Source organism: Esox lucius, chromosome 1 (genome assembly GCF_011004845.1).
Source record: "Esox lucius isolate fEsoLuc1 chromosome 1, fEsoLuc1.pri, whole genome shotgun sequence".
In the NCBI taxonomy this organism is placed as follows: domain Eukaryota; kingdom Metazoa; phylum Chordata; class Actinopteri; order Esociformes; family Esocidae; genus Esox; species Esox lucius.
Genome location: NC_047569.1, coordinates 25,778,197 through 25,802,506, shown reverse-complemented (window position 1 = coordinate 25,802,506; position 24,310 = coordinate 25,778,197). Strand labels below are relative to the sequence as shown.

General features: G+C 40.3%; 1 protein-coding gene across 4 annotated transcripts in view; it reads left to right on the top strand.

The window, feature by feature from the left end:
* Positions 1–24,310, top strand: part of LOC105010769 (neurobeachin) — a 248,833-nt gene that overhangs the window by 42,642 nt on the left and 181,881 nt on the right. For all 4 annotated transcript variants that reach the window (XM_029119588.2, XM_029119587.2, XM_029119586.2 and 1 more), the window contains exons 2-3: positions 14,030–14,261; positions 23,822–23,922. In XM_029119588.2, the coding sequence (XP_028975421.2) occupies positions 14,030–14,261; positions 23,822–23,922 (333 nt within the window). The remainder of the gene's footprint in view (positions 1–14,029; positions 14,262–23,821; positions 23,923–24,310) is intronic.

Here is a 24,310-nt window from a genome sequence, read left to right as displayed (position 1 = left end):
TTAAGTGTTCAGTGTGTCAGCCTGCCTTAGTTAGATTCTGTCTGCTGTTTTATTTTGTTCCTTGCTTGGTTTTCTGTTAAATTATGGGAAGGAAAAGTCAATTAAAGAAAATTAAACAAAGAAATGAAGCTCTGCGTATGAATCCTTCTACTACCATGAATGCAAATTGTTACACTGAGTTACATGGCTTAGATTCAGTCTTGGCTTGGGGATACAAAATGAACAGGGTCAAGTCTTTGGCTTGGATGTCTTTGATTATTTTAAGGGTTCTGGAATAATGCAATAATTCAGCCATTTGCACCACTATGAAGCACCTTGAAGCTCTGTAAACCTTATACAGTACATTAAATAATAACTTGTCATTCATTAGTGATTTCTACTACACTACAAACATTTTATTTAAAATGTTTTATGAAATAGTATGAAAAAGTTTGAGAGCAGGTCTCCTTTATTTTAAAACTACAAACACACTGAGAAATATAATATAGAAAAGTATTTTCTATGTTAGTCTAGGGAGATAGTGTTTCCCATTATCCAAAAGTGTTTCCCATTTTAATATATTATGTATGTCCTTGAAATAATTGTTCTTTGAACCTGAAAAGCCCTTGTCACAATGACACCATGTTTAGATAGGAAAACAGCTCATTGTTCTATATATTTTTCAGTGATTCATCATGTTAAACTTTTTGTCCCACTCATACATTTCCACCGTTAGGCTAAAATAAATCAAGTTTCATCATTATAATATATGCCTGACAGATACTTTCAAATACTGATCAAATGTTCATCATCAATGCCAGCTAACTCTGCTCCCTGAAGGGTTCTGCCCTGTGGGGGATTTGCACTAACAGAGTGGAACATGTCCCTGAAAGCTAGATATGTGTGTTTACATCATCAATACATTGATGTATTTCTAGACATTTTATGTTGAATTAAAATGTCTGTTATTGCGTTCCACCCATGATTTAACAGTGAAACAAACATATAGAAATACTGATGAAATTCTGTTATATGTCTTCCATGGTGCTGAAATATAGACAGGCAGCTAGTCTCTGTGTCTGTCTGTGATGCTGAAATATAGACAGGCAGCTAGTCTCTGTGTCTGTCTGTGATGCTGAAATATAGACAGGCAGCTAGTCTCTGTGTCTGTCTGTGATGCTGAAATATAGACAGGCAGCTAGTATCTGTGTCTGTCTGTGATGCTGAAATATAGACAGGCAGCTAGTCTCTGTGTCTGTCTGTGATGCTGAAATATAGACAGGCAGCTATTCTCTGTGTCTGTCTGTGATACTGAAATATAGACAGGCAGCTAGTCTCTGTGCCTGTCTGATGCTGAAATATAGACAGGCAGATTGGTGTCTCTCTGGTATTCCACTTTCCTCATGGAGTTTGCATCGTTGCACACTCACTATAAGGGGCAACTGGAGGGTCTAATTCGCATCTACACCCTCAATCATTTTCCTTCCCTCAGCTGTGGGGCATTTGTGCAGAGGTAACGGGTTTCATTTGGGATTAAGCCACTGTCTCCTCAACTCCAAAAATAATCTATTATTTAGGAGTCACTTAAAGAATAGTTGATTTCTAGCAGAATTGGGAGCCAACAATGGGAGTCGAGCAAAACGCATTCAAGTAATTTATATTTTTTCGAGACTCCCCTCTACTAGCTTGAGCCCAGAGTGGGGAAGTCAGACAGTGGAAGAACACTCGTCAAATAATGGCGCCACATGTTGCCATTGCCAAATGGATGCCTGCTGGTTAGACCCCAGTGTTGGGTGGAGCAGCCAAAACTCCACAGACTGGAGGGAGACAGCAGCACTTCCACTGATCTCTGCCTGCATCCCAAATGGCCCCCTACAAAGACACTGGTTAACGCTGTAGTTTTGACCAGGACCCATAACTACTGCAAGGCTCCTCCTTTTCTCACACTGCATGGCCTGGACTTGACACCCCCTCATGTCTCATTATTGTCTCAGCTGAAAACATCTCCGTTGGGTTTGCAGGGTGTAGTGTTTTGTGCTTTTAATACGACACTTTCTTTTACAGGATGAGTGGTCAGAGATGAGCTGTATTTCTGTATTCGAAATACATTTCTTAAATAACAGTGACTAGCAGTGTGGGCTTTCTTCTGAAGTGAACAAACAACCACAGATCCCAATCATTGCAAGAAAAAATATTTTATTAAAAAAAAACATTTGTCACTGAGAAATCTTGTGGAGGATAAGACGATTTCGGGTATTGAACTTATTTATGCGTAGAACTCTGACTGTGAGGATTGGCAACAACAACATCTCCTCATTGACCCTTAAAAGTGGCGCCCACCAGGAGTGTGTTCTCAGCTTTCTGCATTATTCCTTTTACTTGGTATGTTGACAGAGCAAATTCTCATTTACAGCCTTGAGCTGGGGAATGGTAACAGGGAAGGAGAGATGAATGAGCCAATTCAAAGCTGGGGATTATTAGGTAGCCATGTTGGCATTAAACCCAGATTGGAATTGTGGGATCTTTAACGACTGCAGTGTCAGGACACTCGTTGAATGTCTCATCCAAAGACAGCATTCTACGCAGACCAGCTAACTAGCCACACAAACCTATTAAGGAAACAGACATTTTAATGGAATAAATGACCAAACTATAAGTTAGGTAGTCTGCTATGGGTATATGTATCCAACTGATATTAGCTACCTGAGAAGTTGTATGATATCTTGCTAAGTAAGACATCATACAACCTTCTTCTTGGGCAAGTAACATTTAAAGTACAGATGTGACAATGTGGAATGTCATCCCGGGTTTAAAGAAGATCCCACGTCTACTGGCTCAGTGACAGGTGTTATTGGGAAGCCTGACACAGATGTATTGTAGGACTGAAAAAACAAGCTCAATGGAGTTTTCTATTGAAATTGACGGATTACACACATACATACACATACACCCTACATTCTACCAGTTCACACACTATAACTGCTGCTACCAGACTCCTTTTTGCTAGTCATTAATTGTCAGACTCAGTTGTTATCACTACCTCCCAAATTAAACATACAGTATCTCACAGAAGTTAGTACACCCCTCACATTTTTGTAAATATTTGATTATATCTTTTCATGTGACAACACTGAAGAAATGACACTTTGCTACAATGTAAAGTAGTGAGTGTACAGCTTGTATAACAGTGTACATTTGCTGTCCCCTCAAAATAACACAACACACCGCCATTAATGTCCAAACCGCTGGCAACAAAAGTGAGTACACCCCTAAGTGAAAATTGGGCCCAATTAGCCATTTTCCCTCCCCAGTGTCATGTGACGCGTTTGTGTTACAAGGTCTCAGGTGTGAATGGGGAGATACTGTACCTACATCCACTAATACATGTGTTAACAATGCTAATAATGATGTTCTGTTTGCACACTCTTATTAATATCAATATATTACTATTAATTGTTATTATTCAATATTGTATTTATTTACCCTGCCACTTCTATAGATACTTGTATTATTTGGAATCTATTAGTACTTCATGAAAATACTCTACTTTTGCTGAATTGTATTATAAAATAATTTTGCTCATCTGTATACAGTATATGACCACCTCTATCATGTTGCACATTGGACAGTTGTACAAGACATTATGCCATGGCACTCATGCTTCTTCTGGTGATGTTAGCATTAGGTCTGGCCTCCATCTCTTATTCAGCCTGTGTGCTCTGCTTTATTCCAGAAAGGGTAGATCAACTACCCGTAAATGGAACATGCTGTCTCTGCTAGGATTAAACATGTTTCATTTTGCTCCTGATTTATTACATGTGAAGAGAAGGTGATGAAAACTACTGCTGTTCATCCCTGGTCCCTCTCTCATCTCTCTCTCCCAGGTAATTAGACTTCCACCCTCCTCCCTCTTTCCATTGCCTCGCTCAACCCCCCCCCCCCCCCATCAAGTTGTGTTGGTATTCAGGACATCTCTCCTCTCTGCTGCTGAGACCAGACTACCCACCTGGTCCACCCCTGTTCAGTAAATCACTGGGCTTTCTAGCAATCATACACAGACTTCTGATTCCATATCAAGTTCTGTTTGATAAAATAAATTATTGCAGCAACTTAATCAGATGTAGGGCTGGAGCAGAGGAGGAGTGTGGAGGAAAGAGGGGAGCTGAAGTTTTGTGTGTGTGTGTGTGTGTGTGTGGTAAATGAAGTAGAGTCTCTCTCACACAGACAGCCATCTGTTCTGTCATGTTGAACAGGGGCTAGGTGTCAATAATGCTAAGAGGCTGTGAGCAGAACAATGTGACACCCCGTTGACTGGAAATACATCTGAGCGGTGTAGTTTGTGTCTGACTTGATAGTATGGTGACTAGATACTCTGCTGATCAGACAGTGTTTTATTTGTCGATAATATGACTTTGATACTTTTGTCTGTGCGCTGTTTAAACAGAGTTCATCTGCCCGTCATGTTGTTCCTGTGTTTGTCCAGCACATTGTGATCATTGTCACATGCTGCTCTTTAATCTGTAATCCATTCACAGTACCTCGCTGGGCTTTGTCCTGGTGTGCTGGGTTTACACACAAGCTCTGTTCAAACACAACTAACATCAATATTCCAGTAATGTGCTACTCTTCTGTTCAGTACAACACATTTCTGATCTAGCCCTGCACCAAAGACATCTTATTCATCATGCAGCCTTTGGATCAGGTGTGTTCGTGCAGAGCTGGGACAAAACTGTGTTCAGAACCCCTGACACTTCCGGCACACCCCCAGACAGTAGAGATGTGGTCTAGGGGGAGACGCGGAGGGTCAGGTGTTCAAAACCCACTTGGGTGGTGTAGTGACAGTTTTACTGATCAGGGAGGATCGATGTCTGACTGCTGAAGGGAGGCAGGAGGTGGGTGCTGGCTTGTCTTAGAGGCTAACCAATGTGCAACTGGGCTCTCCCATCTGTGCTTTATTCACCATAGCATCATGGCCTAGTTAACACACATTAATCAAAGCCGCTGTTTAAGAGACTGCTTTCTTTTGGGGTTTAGTCTTTTTTTGTGTTACATTGATTCTAGTGCACTGGGAATACAACATATTTGTGTTTTGGTGTGTGTCCTAGGCTGACTGTCCTGCTGATTAGAGTACGGACTATAACAGCCACAATAGGGGATGTAATTTGTGAATTTTGCCAGATGCATTTACTCACACAACGCAGTGTTCTGCCAGTAATGCAAATTAGTGAATTAATTTACATTATGTTGGAATGAGAAGTGGTTGAGAGAGAGCAAGTACTGTGCACAGCTCTTAATGTAGTTCATCAGCAATGTTCAGCCCATTACCATTCAATGGATCCCTCTCCCCCTCTTTCCCTCCCTCTTCCCCCTGTATGCCTCTTTTTCTCTATTGCTCTTCCCCCTCAAGCAATAGAAAAATGAATATATTTGATCTCCACCTTCCTCACTCTATACACCTCTCTCAATAATCCCCTATCTACACCCCTCTCTCAATACTCTCCTATCTACACCCCTCTCTCAATACTCTCCTATCTACACCCCTCTATCAATACTCCCATATCTATACCCCTCTCTCAATACTCCCCTATCTACACCCCTCTATCAATACTCCCATATCTATAACCCTCTCTCAATACTCTCCTACCTACACCCCTCTATCAACACTCCCCTATCTATACCCCTCTATCAATACTCCCCTATCTATACCCCTCTATCAATACTCCCCTATCTACACCCCTCTATCAATATTCCCCTATCTATACCCCTCTCTCAATATTCCCCTATCTACACCCCTCTATCAATACTCCCATTTCTATACCCCTCTCTCTATACTCCCTTATCTATACACCTCTTTATATACCCCTCTCTCTATACTCCCCTATCTATACCCCTCTCTCAATACCCCTCTCTCTATACCCCTCTTTCAATACTACCCTATCTATACCCCTCTCTCTATACTCCCTTATCTATACACCTCTTTATATACCCCTCTCTCTATACTCCCCTATCTATACCCCTCTCTCAATACTCCCCTATCTATACACATCTCTATATACTCCCCTATCTACACCCCTCTCTCAATATTCCCCTATGTACACCCCTCTATCAATACTCCCATTTCTATACCCCTCTCTCTATACTCCCTTATCTATAAACCTCTTTATATACCCCTCTCTCTATACTCCTCTCTCTATACCCCTCTTTCAATACTCCCCTATCTATACCCCTCTCTCTATACTCCCCTATCTATACCCCTCTATCAATACTCCCCAATCTCTACCCCTCTTTCTATACTCCCTTATCTATACCCCTCTCTCTATACTCCTTTATCTATACCTCTCTCTCAATACTCCCCAATCTCTACCCCTCTCTCTATACTCCCCTATCTATACCCCTTTTTCTATACTCCCCTACTTATACCTCTCTCTCAATACTCCCCAATCTCTACCCCTCTCTCTATACTCCCTTATCTATACCCCTCTCTCAATATTCCCCTATGTACACCCCTCTATCAATACTCCCATTTCTATACCCCTCTCTCTATACTCCCTTATCTATAAACCTCTTTATATACCCCTCTCTCTATACTCCTCTCTCTATACCCCTCTTTCAATACTCCCCTATCTATACCCCTCTCTCTATACTCCCCTATCTATACCCCTCTCTCTATACTCCCCTATCTATACCCCTCTATCAATACTCCCCAATCTCTACCCCTCTTTCTATACTCCCTTATCTATACCCCTCTCTCTATACTCCCTTATCTATACCTCTTTCACAATACTCCCCAATCTCTAACCCTCTCTCTATACTCCCCTATCTATACCCCTCTCTCTATACTCCCCTACTTATACCCCTCTCTCTATACTCCCTTATCTATACCTCTCTCTCAATACTCCCCAATCTCTACCCCTCTCTCTGTACTCCCCTATCTATACCCCTCTCACATACTCCCCTATCTATACCCCTCTCTCAATGCTCCCCTATCTATACCCCTTTCTCAATAGTACTCTATCTATACCCCTCTCTCAATACTACCCTATCCATACCCCTCTCAATACTCCCCTATCTATACACCTCTCTATATACTCCCCTATCTACACCCCTCTCCAAACCCCTCTCTCCATTCCCCCTACGCTGCTATACATCCGTCTTTCTAAATCATCTCACTACACTCCTCTTTATATAACCCCTATCAATACTCTTTTCTTGTAACCCCTCTTTCTATACCCCATCTTACCCCTCTCTCTAAACTCCTCCCTGTACCTCCCCATGCCTTTTCCATTAGACCTCTTCCCATATCTGCTATCATACACTGTTGTATCTCAGTTTCTCTGGACAATATCTTGTACATTCTTGCAGCTTGGATGAAATGTTTAGTATGATTGCAAAAGAAAAAGCCTATTAATTTCCCCCCGTCCATGACCAACTGGTGTGACCAACACACCAGTTTTTATTTGTATAGCCCTTTTCAAAGCGTCTGTTTTTGATATCTAGGAAACAGTGCATTTGCCATACAAAAACCGGTACATATGATGCAATGCTTGATGTTGTGATCTTTTACTGTACATCAATGGGGCAATGTAGGTTACAAATCATACCTGATTCCCTTACGACGTGGAAATGTTAAAGCCTTTTAAAGTGTTTTTTTTTTACATTTACTGTAAGAGGTATTAATACATACAATTGTTCTGACATTTCAGGTTTGACATTACTAGCACATGGGTCCCCCAAGCCTTGTGTCTGGCATGCCCGTGTGTTTTCCCTTTTCCATACCTTTCTGGCGGGGACATTTTGTCAGGTCTCCAGAAGTAAAGTATGGGGCTGTGGGATGCCTTTTGTTCCATTAAATGCACACAGTGAAATGGTGTGTACTGAACAACACACCCCCCACCCCCCCCGCTCTTAACCAGACTTACTTTAAGGTCTGTTTGCTCCATTTGTCAAGTGTAGCAAAGTGTCACTTGCAACAGTGAGTGATGTATTTAGGCCAATGTTGCATTTTTAAACCAGAACCGAACTCTTTCCTATTTTTTAACTTATTTATTGGTCAGTTGTCCTGGGTTTATTTATCCTCAGACTCCATAAGATGACAAATCTGCCGAGTCCAAAAAATGTCTGTACCCGTCACAGTGTCAGAAGGACAGAGATATTATGTAGTTCACACTTTATCAGGCTGATCTCTTCTTGTCCCTGGGTTGTACAAAATGGCACCCAAAATACACCATATAATTCCTATATAATGCACTTTTAAAGGAATAGCATGCAATCTGGGATGCAACCATGGTTATGTCTGATGGTGCTGTTCTCTGTGACCTGGTCTCGTCTTCATGCTCTCTGACACGTAATCAGCAGACCCACAGGGTCCAGATGCAATCATCAACCAATCAGTGAGACTGTTGCTGATCTCATGAACCTACATCCAGATATTTTCCAGAAGATTCTCTGCTTGATGGCTGCTGTTATAATTGTCTGCCGCACTGCACTGCTCCTTAGTCAGCCGGCTTGTATTTGAGATTTATGATGACATAGCAATAGAAACAACACAACTTCCACATTTGGGTCACTGCGGGTTGACAAAGGTTGAGTTTACCATTACTTAAATATGGCTGCACATTTCTTAATCATTGAATATGTCATTTTTATGTAGCTGTTACACTCGCATTTCATGTCTCAAAATTCTGTTTGCTGCATCTGACGCTGCAGCATGACAATGCAGGTTCACTTCCTCAAGCTCCCGCCACAACAGAAGGAAACTAAAGCTAGACATCGAATTTGGTGTCATGTGACTACCTGAATGTATACTTTTTATATATTCATGCCTTTTAAACCCACCGAAATGTATGTTTCAACATTTCTAATATACTGTACTGTAAAACTAATTTCAAAACGATGTGTGAATAAAATTTGAAATGAATCTCTCATTCGAAGTTTCATAGTTTACCATTTCATCATGTTAGGTTAAGATATTTCATAAAATACAGCTCCGGAAAAAAAAACTTTTGTAACCCTTCTGTTCCTCACTCAAAACTTTCTTTTCAACTTTTTCGGGAATGAAAGAATAAGGTGCAGTGGTCTCTTCATTTTCTCCGGAGCTATATGTGAAAGTCTGTCTGGGCTTAATGGGTACCAAGTGGACCAATCCAAATAAGCCCATATCCAGATTTAGTGTTAAAAATGACTTTTTGTGCTCCTTTACCAAAACAGGCCTGGCCACCTTAGGGATGAAGTGTGCTATATATTAGAATTATTCAATTAATTAAATGGGTCAGCCGACAATCAAAACACCTGAGTTATTGCACCTGGTCAAAAACTATCCATGGAAAATGCACAATTCTAATTGAAATTGTGGACACATCCTAAGCTTTCTCTTAAAGCAACTGATTGTTGACATTTGCACATATTACATACTAATGATAATACACATTTAACAGTGGTTTTATAAAAATGTGGTTTGTCAACTTTGCACATTTTACAGACTGTGGGGATGCTTAGTATCAGTTTCTGAAGTTGAGTTGTCATTAATCTTGTTTTGGGACAAGGGCTGACTCCATTGGAGAAATGATGTGATTGTGTGCCTGAAATGTTGAGGGATTTTAAAAGGGCTGCATGCTCTGAGAGGACATTTGATTATTGGTTGTTGTTTGTTCCTAGCCTAAAAGCCATCCTTAAACCCTTCTCTAACTGCAACCGTAAGCATAACATCAGCCGTTATCTAACCCTAACCTTAACCAACAGCAGCAAAAGCAACATCAGTTATTTTCTGTGCCCGATTTCTTGTCTCCTGTTTAGACCGCTGAAGACAATGCTTTTAACTTACTGCTGTAACCATAGTGACCAAGAGTCCCTCCCCCTCTATCTGTGGTTCATCATTCTGTCAAGGTGCAGTCAGGAGAAAGTAACTAATCACTGATCCGGATGTTCAATGTAACAGAGATGAATGGTGAGGATGCTTGTTTCATTTTCTCTGAGAGAAAAGAGTGAAGGAGAGGCTAGGCAGGAGAGAATCAGAGGAAAGATACTTTTTGTCATTGCTGATATGGACAAGTACTTTTTCTTCTAGCACATTATGTAAGCTAAGCTTCAATTTATATTAAATTTGTTTCAACAAATGACTAATTCAGTGGAATGGCATTTGATTTTCATAGGTTGGCAAATGGGCATTATTATGTCAAAATGAAATGTAACTTAAACATTATTACCTATTTGGATATGTCATGAACACAACCTGTCACCATGAGACCTATGCGTGCCTGGTTGATTGTAGGACCCAAGGGCACACAAGCTGTGGGGGAATGGGAGGATGTGCCAACAGAAAAATGCATCAATATCAGATTGCCTCACCATGGAAACATCTGAATTCTGAAAAAATATCATTTTCTGTACATTTCTCATTGCTGTTAATGAATAAATCATACTGACCTCCCATGTGGCAGACTAGTGTAAGGCTGCTTTTCATGGCATCAGGCTGGTGGCGGTGGCATAGTTAACTAGGATTTCTTGGTCTCGTTGTACTCTAGCTATTCCCTTAGCTTGGGTTCCTGCAAAGACAACTGAGGTTGTCAGGTGAGCATTGTGTGGACCCACATGACATCCTGAATTGAAGAGCTGTTAGGAAAAATCGTAATAGCTCGGAGCGAATGTCTAGGAAGAAGGCTCGTCACTATTTTAAAATTTGACTTGGCTTTGGGAGTTGTTGCTTTGAGACAGAGCCATATATATTGTATTTGACAACATTGGAGAAGGCAGAAAAGGGGGGGACATGGGTAAATCTTTTGATTATCACAAAAGATTTAAGTTTAATGTGACTTAATAAAAAATTAAGAAAAAAGCCTAATTTCTTTCCATGATATTACATGAACCAATCTTATAAGAATAGCTTTGGGCTTTTCTTTTAGGATTTTTATTGAAATACATCCTTCAATATGAAAACCTCAATAAGAATCCTATACGGTTTAGTTTCGATAACTTTTAGTTCTCATAAATGTGTACCAGAGCACAAAATGTTCTTAAGCCATTATGTTCCTACCATTGATTACGCTCTAGCGTGATTTAGCCTGTTAACGTGATGAAAGTGGTTAAAGTAGAGTGTGTAATGGCTGGTGATTATCTCTCTAACAGTAAGAACAGAGCTGTGTGAAAGAGGCTGAGAGCAGCTAAGTGGCTAATCTGTGTCCATGTGTAGGGTCCCTAAAAGTCTATATGGGCTCCAGTAAGAAAGAGTGCACTAAACAGGGAATAGTGTGCCACTGAGGACACTCTATTCTTCTCTCCTCTCTGAGTGCAATGGCTGCAGATTACAGGGATATAGAGCTGTAATTAGACAGCTACGTGCTGTTTTTGAATGGGGGAGGGGTAGAGAGATGAATAGAGAGATGATTGGAAATTAGTAGGTGTGGGGGGGGGTGGATGTATGTATGGATGGGTTAAAAAAAGGAGCGGGAGGTCCCTCCTGGATGACGTTAATCTTTTTCTGTCCTCTCTTTATATATCCTGGCAGCATACTAGCTTCTTATGCATCCATAGAAACATTTTGTGGTAACCGGCGGTGGCCATTTATTTCAGAAGCTCTCTGTAATTTTCTCCCCTCACCAGGGGTTTGTACACCACAATGTATGGGAGGAGGCTAGTTGTTATTGAAATCCTGCTTCTCTGGTGTGGATGAGAAAGTCGATGAAAACATGATTGATCTGGTCCTGTTGTTCATAATACGTCTTACCATATCATGTTTTCAGCTCCTCACAGATACCTCTTACTGAAAATCAGGTTTTGGTCGGGGTGTTAAATTTCGCAGGAATATTTTTCCTTGGTCCTGTAAATCCCAAATGGCACCCTGTTCACTATAGAGTAGTTTAGTACTTCTGACCAAAGCCAGTGGTCCTGGATGTAGGGGGTCATTTGGGACAATCTGTAATTCCCCACTAAGATCAGACACATTGGTGCCTTTTATAACAGAACAATTACTTCTGTAGCTCGGTTCTACAGAAATAGAATGAGTTGAAAAGGCACAGGAGAGGAGAGTGGGGAGGACAGTTAAGAGACGGGAGGAGACATTGGGGGAGGAGGAGTGGAAAGGAAAGTTAAGAGAAAAAACACTGAGGGAGTTGAAGAGAGAGGACATACTGTAGGAAGAAGAGAGATTACATAGAGGGAAGAGAGGAAATACGACAAAGAAGAGTGGGGAGGACATTAAAGGAAGAGAAGAACTGCAATCTGTGGGAGCCAGTTAGTCTGTTCAGTGTGCATCACTGTTGACATGGCCTATATTTGGCTGGTGCCTGTTTTATTGGACTCAATTGTCTGAACAGCTTGGTCATTGAACCACACCTCTCTCTCTGAACCACACCTCTCTCTCTCTCTCTCTCTCTCTCTCTCTCTCTCTGTCTCACTTTCTCTCCCTATTCAATCTCAATTAAATTAAAAGGCTTCATCGACATGGGAAACATTTGTTTACATTGCCAAATCAAATAGGAAATATAATAAATAACAGAAGTGAAAACCAAAATGTAAATATTACCCACAACATTTTGAAAAGGATGAAGGCATTTCAAATGTTCAGAATATTCACTGTTGCTCGTATGAATGATAAGGGAAAAATAAATCAAGTGATTAACGTTTGTTATGTGTACACTGTGGTTGTGCTCCACTGGTTGCCCTGTTCTCATGGCAGTGGGTCACACATCTTTTGGCTGTGATCGCACATAGTTACATTTCCCGTAACAGATGCGGGTGCTCTTCAATGTTTGACATTTTTGTGGGCAGTGCACATAGCTTTCCAAGAGGCGTTTTGATATTTTTCTTTCAAGTGTGTCAAATCTGTGTGTTTTCTCATAATTTGATTGGGTGCAATTGTGTTGTTCTCATGGGGGGTCTTTTAGGGGCTGTGAACACGGCCCTTAGAACACTTGGAACATTTGAGGGGTTAGTAATTGAACATGGTTGCCTTGCCTCAGCGCAATCTAGTGACTCCTTCTAGTGCCTTGATTGCACGTGAGCTCAATCAAGCTAGAAGGCGGGAGCTCCGTTCTAGATTGTCTGCTTGATTCAGCAGTTACATAAAATCCAAACTGCGTTGGATGTGCTTCAGAGGGGACACATCTCAAAATCTTGTGTCACAATTTTGGTGTGATGAATAATGAACCTGGGTCAGAAAATGGGATAAAAGACATAAGATTAAAAGAGTCACTTTTCTTTCGGTTGGTGTGAAATCTAACGTCTCTTTTCTGGATTTTTCTAATTATTGGGTATGTTGCTCCACTCTCTGCCACATTTCTTTTTATCTGTTATAGCCTCAGAGAGCATTTCAATACTTAGCCCCTTTTCACTCTGTGCCTTCAGAATCTGCTCAACAGATTGTCTATAAGAGAGAAATTGGGTTGTGTTACTGTGGCGTCACAGATGATCTTATGGCGCCATAGTCTCAGCACTGTAGCTCACTTCATGTCAGGGAATAGTCTGTCTATTGTGCTCCTTTACCAAAACAGGTCTGGCTACCTTAGGGATGAAGTGTGCTATATTTTAGGGTAATGTGGTGAACATCCATCTCTTCCCCATGCCATCTTTTACTATTAGATCTTACCTTAGTTCCTGCTGGCTCTGTGCTGTCACTTCCAGGGATGCACCTAGAAGGTGCCTGACCCTATTTTCTGCATGTCTGCCTCCATACCCACCATTCAAGTTGCTGCCTCTGTGCGGTACCTCTCTGGGCCAGTGTGAATACACCAACACGCACTGCTGGAGGTGGCCAATTTCATGCCTATTGAGCTTCAAGAACAGAGTTATTGATAGTCGCAGTTTACTGCTTTAACAGTAATGGCTGTTTGTGGGTAGAAACGTGATCGGTATGCACCTTCCACTTTAGATTCAAGGTCTGATTTTGTGTTACAGTCCAATACCCTTGATTTTCAAGGCTTTTATAATGCAATCTCTATCTTGTAGAGGTAAATGCCTTTGCTCTCCTACTGAATTTGGAAACCTGCCTGTCCATTTCATACTCTCTCCTTTCACTCCTCTCCTCGCTTTCACTTCTCCTTCTCTCTTTCCTCTCTAGCTTGTGGGGGGTGAATTTGACCTGGAACAGAACTTCATCATAGCAGCTGCGGAGAGTCTGAGCTGTATGGTGGACCTGCTGGACCACTGTGATGTGACCTGCCAGGCTGAGGTGTGGTCCATGTTTACAGCCGTCCTCAGAAAGAGTGTCCGGAACCTCCAGACCAGCACGGAGGTGGGCCTCATTGAGCAGGTTCTGCTGAAGATGAACTCTGTGGATGACATGATTGCTGGTAAGGATCAGGGGCCAGAAATAATGAACTATTGTGTGTACATATAAGGCTTGAGGTCAATTCGAAAGTTTCTGAATATTATTACGTTTTAAATAAATATTTTGAATTTCCATCAGCCCTACATGAAGCTTTGTTCTAATGTGAATTGAAGGAAATATAATTAAAAACAATTAAACCAAATTCAATTAAGTTTCATTAATTTTACAAATCCTTTACCAAGGTATGTGCCTTGAACATTGTAATAAACATTGTAATTACTTAAATTGTTAAATGTTTTATATATTGGAGTTTAGCAAGCAAGTTTATTTATATAGCACAATTCATACATCGAAGCAATTCCATGTGCTTTACAAAGAAAAATATATGAAAGTACAATAACATAAAAAGTAATACTCAAATTAAAACATCAAAGCAAATTAATACATTATAATAATAAAAAATACAATAAGAAAATATATAAAGATTAAAAGTGGGAGGCTATAAGGCTAAAGATTAAAAGTGGGAAGCTATAAGGCTAAACAGTGTGGTTAAGTTTAAGTGCTCAGTCATAGGAATGTGAGAAGAGAAGTGTTTTTAACCTGGATTTAAAAATTTATACATTTGGGGCACATCTAAGATCTTCTGGTAGTTTATTCCAGTTTTGTACAGCATAAGTGCTAAACGCAGCTTCTCCATGTTTAGTTTGGACTCTGGGCTCTACTAGCTGGCCTGTGTTCATGGATCTAAGAGCCCTGCTCGGTTTATATTCTGCAAACATAACAGAAATGTATTCTGTTACATGGTCCTAAACCATTCAGAGATTTATAAACTAAAAGCACCACTTTGAAATCTATTCTGTAACTGACTGGAAGCCAATGCAAAGATTTAAGAACCAAAGTGATGTGCTCTGTTCTTTTGGTCCTGGTTAAAATTCTAGCAGCAGCATTTTGAATGAGCTGCCGTTGTTTTACAGTCTTTTTCAGGGGTCAGGTTTAGAGGCCGTTACAGTAGTCAACCCTACTAGAGATAAAAGCATGGATGAGCTTCTCTTGGTCTTTTTGGGATACCAAGCCTTTAATTCTGGTTATATTTTTTAGATGATAGAATGCTGTTTTGGTGACCGCTTTGATATGACTGTTAAGTGTGAGGTCTGAGTCAATCAAAACACCAAGATTACGCACTTGATCCCTGGTTTTAAGGGCCAGAGAATCCAGCTCTTTACTAATACATGTTCTTTTATTTTTGTTGCCAAACACAATAATCTCTTGGTTTAATTGTAGACAATTTTGGCTCATCCAAGTATGTATTTGCTCTATATAGTGACAAAGAGAGTCTATTGAGCTGTTGTCATATGGTTCGAGAGCCATATATATTTGAGTATCATCGGCTGTTAGCCAGCCTGCTAGCATAGTGGAGTCTGTCGATAGCATAGCCAGAGTAGTTAGTACAGCTTTACCTATTGCAACTGTGACTCGTTCCAGACTGAGAAAAGTTAAACAAGGTAGTGCTAACAAAAACCACCTTATTAAGATAAAACCTTCCTCCACCTCGGTCACAAATAAAAATAAAAATGACTGTATCACCTTGCATCTCAAAATGGGACTCCTTAATGTTAGATCCCTTGCTCCAAAGGCAGTTGCAGTAAATGAATTAATCTCTGATCATAAACTAGATGTTATTGGTTTATGTGAAACGTAGCTAAAGCCTAATGAATTTACTGCCTTAAATGAGGCCTCTCCTCCTGGTTATACTAGTGATCATATCCCTCCTGCATCCCGAAAAGGAGGGTCGTGTCGCTAATATTTATGACAGTAAATATAAACTTACTCTCAAACATATCACTGAGTTTCATTCTTTTGAAGTTTTGCTAATGAAAGTTAACCAGGTCGATAAATCGTTTTACATAGCTACTATTTATAGGCCCCCTGGGCCATACACAATGTTCCTCAATGAGTTTCCAGAATTCTTCACTAACCTTGTAGTCATGGCAGATAGTATTCAAATTTTTGGCGATTTCAATATTCATATGGAAAAGTCCAATGATCCTCTTCAAAAAGCCTTTGAAGCCATAATTGACTCAATGGGTTTCATCCAACATGTCTCAGGTCCAACACATTGCCACATTCGCTCGACACATTTACTACATTTGTAATGAGTTCTAAACCCACAAACTCTCAGCTAGACCCGATTCCAACAAAATTACTTAAGGAGCTATTTCCTGTGCTAGGTCAGCCAATGCTGAACATAATAAATTGCTCCCTTTCCTCCGGATGTGTACCAAACTCACTAAAAATAGCAGAAATTAAGCCTCTTCTAAAAAATTCTAATCTGGATCCCGACATATTAAACAATTATAGGCCAATATCGAACCTCCCGTTCCTCTCAAAAATCTTAGGAAATTTTTTTTCCCAACAACTGAATGCCTTCCTAAAGACAAATAACATTTATGAAATACTCCAGTTCGGTTTCAGATCCCATCATAGTACTGAGACTGCACTCGTAACACATTACCTTCTAATGGCCTCAGACAAAGGTTCCGCATCCGTCCTGTTGCTTCTTGATCTTAGTGCTGCTTTTGACACTATTGATCACTCCCTTCTCTTAGAGAGACTGGAAACCCATATTGGGCTACGTGGACATGTTCTAGCCTGGTTTAAATCTTATTTATCTGAAAGATATCAGTTTGTTAGTGTGGATGGCATATCCTCTGACAAGTCAAAGGTATGCTTTGGTGTTCCTCAAGGCTCGGTTCTGGGCCCATTATTGTTCTCACTATATATGCTCCCTCTGGGCGATGTAATCCGAAATCACAATGTAAACTTTCACTGTTACACTGATGACACACAGTTATACAATCACCTAAAGGATTATTAGGAACACCTGTTAAATTTCTCATTAATGCAATTATCTAATCAACCAATCACATGGCAGTTGCTTCAATGCATTTAGGGTGTGGTCCTGGTCAAGACAATCTCCTGAACTCCAAACGGAATGTCAGAATGGGAAAGAAAGGTGATTTAAGCAATCTTGAGCATGGCATGGTTGTTGGTGCCAGACGGGCCGGTCTGAGTATTTCACAATCTGCTCAGTTTCTGGGATTTTCACGCACAACCATTTCTAGGGTTTACAAAGAATGATGTGAAAAGGGAAAAACATCCAGTATGCGGCAGTCCTGTGGGCGAAAATGCCTTGTTGATGCTAGAGGTCAGAGGAGAATGGGCCGACTGATTCAAGCTGATAGAAGAGCAACTTTGACTGAAATAACCACTCGTTACAACCGAGGTATGCAGCAAAGCATTTGTGAAGCCACAACACGCACAACCTTGAGGTGGATGGGCTACAACAGCAGAAGACCCCACCGGGTACCACTCATCTCCACTACAAAAAGGAAAAAGAAGCTACAATTTGCACAAGCTCACCAAAATTGAACAGCTGAAGACTGGAAGAATGTTGCCAGGTCTGATGAGTCTCGATTTCTGTTGAGACATTCAGATGGTAGAGTCAGAATTTGGCGTAAACAGAATGAGAACATGGATCCATCATGCCTTGTTACCACTGTGCAGGCTGCTGGTGGTGGTGTAATGGTGTGGGGGATGTTTTCTTGGCACACTTTAGGCCCCTTAGTGCCAATTGGGCATCGTTTAAATGCCATGGTCTACCTGAGCATTGTTTCTGACCATGTCCATCCCTTTATGACCACCATGTACCCATCCTCTGAAGGCTATTTCCAGCAGGATAATGCACCATATCACAAAGCTCGAATCATTTCAAATTGGTTTCTTGAACATGACAATGAGTTCACTGTACTGAAATGGCCCCCACAGTCACCAGATCTCAACCCAATAAAGCATCTTTGGGATGTGGTGGAACGGGAGCTTCATGCCCTGGATGTGCTTCCCACAAATCTCCATCAACTGCAAGATGCTATCCTATCAATATGGGCCAACATTTCTAAAGAATGCTTTCAGCACCTTGTTGAATCAATGCCACATAGAATTAAGGCAGTTCTGAAGGCGAAAGGTGGTCAAACACAGTATTAGTATGGTGTTCCTAATAATCCTTTAGGTGTGTGTATATTTCAATGAAGCATGGAGAAGCCCCTAAATTAGCTACTTTGGAAGCATGCGTTTCAGATATTAGGAAGTGGATGACAGAGAATTTCTTGCTCTTAAACTCAAGGAAAACAGAAACGCTCATTTTAGGACCCAGGAAACAAAAGGCGTTGTTAGCAGTGAACCTCGACGGCTGGATGGTCGTATCCCAAAAAACTGTAAAAAGACCTCTCCTTTGAAGAGCATATAAAATATGTCTCAAGAGTTGCTTATTTTCATCTTCGAAACATTGCAGAAATTAGAAACTTTCTATCAAAAACTGATGCAGATACATTTATCCATGCTTTCGTTACTTCTAGACTAGATTACTGCAATTCTCTTCTCTCTGGTTATCCAGACAAATTATTAAAAAAAACTTCAATTAGTGCTGCACACGGCTGCTAGAATCCTAATTAGAACAAAAATTTTTTAACACATTACTCCTGTCCTAGCGTCCTTACACTGGCTGCCTGTTAGGTTTAGGGCTGATTTTAAGGTTTTACTCTTAACCTATAAATCAATACATGGACTTGCTCCTACTTACCTTGCTGAAATGATCCAGCCATACATACCTACACGTAACCTACGATCGCAAGATGCAGGCCTTTTAATTGTACCTAGAATTTCTAAACAAATAGCTGGCGGCAGAGCCTTTTTCTCATAGAACTCCACTACTGTGGAATGAACTGCCAATTAAGGTTAGAAATGCAAACTCAGTGCAAACTTTCAAGTGTCTACTAAAAACTAATCTCTACAGCACGGTTTATAATTAGGTATAGCCTGGCCCAGGGGCGTGAAGGTGACCAGTAGGCTTGATAATGTCCATCCTTGCTGTCTTGCCAGGTGTGCTCTCGTCGCCACTGGGATGCCCTCCCTCCAATGCCTTTCTGGGGAAGAGTCACTGGTTTGTTGTTGACTCTCTGTTGCGCATTTGTGCAATTGGGCTGTATGCTGCTGGCAATACTTGTCCCTCATTCAGGGGGGTTGCGGTTGGTGGGTGTCCATTTGGTTGATGCCTGGCAATGTGGTTGGATTGATTTTATTCCTGTTGGGCCTCCCCCGGGTAGGGCCACAGTGTAGCCGGACCCCCCCCCCCCCTCCGTCCTCCGTCCTCCGTCTCAGTTCCAAGGTGTTAAGCTGCTATATTATTGTGCTGGGGGATATGAGGAATGCACTTTCTAACTTTTCTCAGTCTCCTCCAGTTTAAGGAGATGAGGTCCTGTTTTAGGAGGAGATGAGGTCCTGGTCCACACCTGCGGAGTACCTGGTTTGGGGGGCCCGTTGCTGTCTCTGTCCACCTGGTCATACTTTTGACCTAGTCTAGAATCAAATAGACCCCGGATTTAGCCCAGAAAAATGTATTTATTATTCCAATTGGACTCTTAATATCTCACCCGGTACAGCCAGAAGAGGACTGGTCACCACTCTGGGTTCTCTTTAGGTTTCTTCCTAAAATTCGGGGAGTTTTTCCTAGCCACTGAAATCCAACACTACTGCTGTTTGCTCCTTGGGGTTTAAGGCCGGGTGTCTCTGTAAAGCACTTTGTGACAACTGCTGTTGTAAAAAGGGCTTTATAAATAAATTTGATTGATTGATTGATCGGCATAACTGTGGTAGTTAATGTTGTTGTTCTGTAGAATTTGGCCCAGAGGCAGCATATAGAGATTGAACAGAAGCAATCCAAGAACTGATCCCTGTGGAACTCCGCATGTCATAGCCACCCTATCAGATTCATGATTATAGTGACAAATCATGGATTGTGACAAAGTAACTCCGGCCATCTAGATAAGATCTCAACTAATTAAGGACTGTCCCGGACAGTCCTACCCAATTTCCCAGCCTATCTATAAGTATTCTATGATTTACAGTATCAAATGCTGCACTGAGGTCTAATAGAACCAGAACTGTTATTTTATCAGAATCAGTATTCAGGCGAGTACTGTGGTGAGGTCGGAAACCTGACTGAAATTTGTGTAAGAGACCGCTTGAGGTCACAAAATTGCTGAGTTGATTGAAGACAACCTTCTCAATGATCTTGGCTATAAAACGGAGATTTGATACAGGTCTATTGTTGTTCAATATAGATCCAACAGTGTTCTCTTTTTTAATAAGGGCTTAATGGTAGCTGTTTTGAGAGACGTTGGGAAAATGCCTGATTGCAGAGAACTATTACCTATTTGCTGTAGGTCCATTGTTATAGAGTTAAAAAAAAAGAGAGCCAAATTATTGCATCTAAAAAGATGAATTATTTAAACAGGGATTCTATTTAATTCTAATGAAAATTCTTGGTTTCATAAGAACAGTTGTTTCCCTCTCAGTTAACAGTTGCAAGATCGGCAGACTTTGGGATATGTACACCAAGCAATTTTGCCATCCGCCCATTTCATCTGCTTAGCTCAAGCCAAATTAAAATGGATGTATTTTAGGGTCCAGATCCATTATATAGCATACTTCATATTGGGGTTTTATCCAGGTCTTCAATTAGACCTCTTAATGTTGACGATACAAGATAAGAGAAAAATTATGATTAATATCCAATACCCCCTTTTCATTTTTCTGAGCAATGCATGTTACCAATATATTTGGATCTTAGAATTATAGGATGTGGGTCCTCCAGTGTTTTTACAGAACCTTTTTGTGTTAGTAAACAGTGATGACGTACTTTGTGGGCTGAGCCGAACTGGTGGCAGAAAGTGACAGTAATTTATTTTCAACATATAGGAATATGGATCATCCATTCCTCCAATTATTTTGTAAAAACAGTGTCTTGTCACAGGTATAATATTACCATATATTCCATTCAATAAATGCTTGCATAAATACTTAGTGATGCAAGATAAACTGTTTAAGTATGAACAATTTGTTTTGTTTGCTTGCTGATTCTACTTACACGCTAGCTAATGTTGCTAACGTTGGTCCATGGTGTTTACCATTGTGAAATAGCCTACTGAGAATTCCAGCTTTGTGGTTGTTACTGTTACTAATGTATTGTCATTATAATAACTACATCAATGATTTTGCCTGTGTGTGATAAACAATGGACACAACTTTGTCTGCACTGTAGAGACGAGGATTCCAGATTATTTCATCAGTCCAGTCTCTGTTTAATGGCTTGCAACCATAAACGTCTGCATTCAGCATCAAAGGGTGGCTTCCACAACGGTATTCTGTAAAAATGAAGGCCATCTTTTATAGCATTCCTATTCTGACATCCAATGGAAGAACAATTTTTTTTTTTTCTTTAGTGCGAGGATCTTGCCCGTTTCCCTACACTTGTTCCTGCAGTTTTCTGCCTCCACCAAACTTCAGTGACAGAAATGTGGCGTCCACTCCAAATGGGTCTATAGAGACTGGGTCTTTATACTGTCTCCCAGGTTCTTGTTCATGTTTGACAGTTTATTAAAGAGCCATCTGTTCACAAGATCTCTTTACAGCTGAAAAGTACCACAGAACAAATGCAAGTAAGAAATGATGATGGACAGGGGATACTGGCCTATGGAAAAGACTGTATAGTGCATCCCCCACCCCTAACCACCTGCTGCGACCTGAACAGTGTTTTGATTGGCATTATGGTTGGTGGTGATGTGCAGTTGGGGAAGAGCAATAATATAGGTCACATTGTTTTCTATACTTGCAGGTATTTATCTCCCCAAAAGTCAACTTATACCTGTATATACAAACAGACACACACAAACACAGAGGCACTTCTCAATTCTGAATTTAGTTGTAAATCCCACACTTTAATTTCAATTCTTAGAAATATTGAAGTTGAATAGTCATGTTAATTTTGACAGTGTATTTCAGATAAGTGTTTCCCTATAATTGTAATGACAGCGACACGCCGCTGAAACGTTTTGATTTGCCGCAACAGAAATTCAATATTTTTATGAAAAACGATTTTCCAAGATGAGTGCAGTTTACAATTGTGCGCAGTTTACTATCGCACGCAAGAGCATCAGAGCAGAGCAACAACGTCCTAAAACCGACCTTCGGAGTATCAGGCTAGCAAGTGAGGTCTTAACTGCCTGTGTCCGTGCACGCGCGCCTATGTATTGTAAGTGGCCATTGATATAAAGAAGGTAGCCATCGTCTGAGCGACAACCAAAGGTAAGAAGCTACAGTAACTAGCTAACTATCACAACTCCATAGCTACAATCTGCTACAATAGATTATCGTCCTGCTGGAAACCTTAGAAATCCAGCAGCAACAATAAGTGTTCCGGTTTTCGTATTTTGCCTTCAAAATTAAAGTCTGTGGTGTGTGTGTGTGTGTGTGTATATAGTGTGCATTGTGTACATTTTCAAAGGAAAAACTATGTGGGAAAAAATATAAACGAAACAAAATTACGATTTAAATAATACTTTACATAAGTCATAATATTATTAGCTTGAGCACATTGAGAAATGGCTGGAGCTTATGTAAGTTAATGTAGAGAACATAGCTAATATATAAAAAAACAAACTATTTTGATATTTTTATTGTTGTTAATTTGCTTATGCTCATTAGCTTTAGAGAGAGATTGTGTTTTAAATCCAAGCACACTATATTTTCCATCCCCCCACTGTAATGTACAGGGGATACTTTTTGCGAAAAACTATTCGGTGCCACAGTCAATGTATTGTATGAAATACTCAGGAGAGTTTGTACATTTACAAATATAATGTGAAATAATGTAGCACTCTGTGCTACATCCAGAAAAACTATATTTTCTACATCACTATACAGTACATGGAATTCATATTGCTTCTTTTGTAGCCTCACTATACTGTACATGGAATTCATATTGCCTCACTAGGGGTGGCTAGTGGCTTTTATTAGGTGTCTGGGAGGTGATTCATGAACAGTTTTAGAGAATTGTTAATTGAGGGGGAGTACTTAAGTTATTATTAGGGAATGTATTAGGGACAGTATTGTCAAATAATGTTAAGAAAATAAAGTTGACCAGCAAGAGAGACTGGTGTACAGAGAGGACGTTTTTGCAATACATTAAATTGTAGCATTTCACACATGGAAACTTTTGTGTCATTGATGCTGGCATGTGAAATATATAAAGTTAAATAGACATAGTTGTCTGAAAATATTCTAAGATCATGTTGTGATGTGTTGTCAGTATGTGGCATATAGTTTTGATTTAAGATTTGTCCAATGAATGAAACATTCATATTTTGTGTCACCGCTTTCAATTAACAACTACTTCCTTCAATTCAAATTCAATTGGGATTCATTGTTTGCATTATAGTGGATTACAGTGGATTAACATTTTAAGCATATTAAAATTCTTCAGTTTAAAAGGGGGGAATGATTGAAAAGAAAAAATATTATAATGCGCAGTGTGAGATTGGCATGGCATGTAATTATATTCGTAGTGAAATATTAGGGTGGGTTTTGATTGTGGGTTTTGATAGTCAATGATGATCAATTTGTCAGAGAGAACGCAGAAGCTCCTATAACTAACTCTATGTATGTTTATATGTGCATGTGTGTTTATAGATCTGCTCGTTGACATGTTAGGGGTGCTGGCCAGCTACAGCATCACAGTGAAGGAGCTCAAACTACTTTTCAGTATGCTGAAGGGAGACCGAAGTCTCTGGGTAAGTAATATAGGAGGTTTGTAGTATAAGAAAAGAGGACTCTGGGAAAGTAGTAGAAGTGGTATTAGTAGTAGGGGTAGAAGGACAGGATTCTGTAAGTAGTAAAGGACTAGAGGAATTTGGGTAGGTACAAGGAAGTAAGTAGTGAAGGAAGTAATATTGTTATAGAGGACCCTCAGTAACTAGTACAGGAATAGATGACTGTGGGTAAGTAGTATAGGACTAGAGGACTGTGGGTACATAGTTTTGATGTACAGGATTCTGGGAGTCATGTGTAAAGGCACTTGATTCCTTAGACCCATCTGTTTTACAGGATGTTTAGATATGGCTCTAATAATATCTCCATCTGTTCCCTGCACCTAAGTGATTATGTATGTTTTTCATTCAC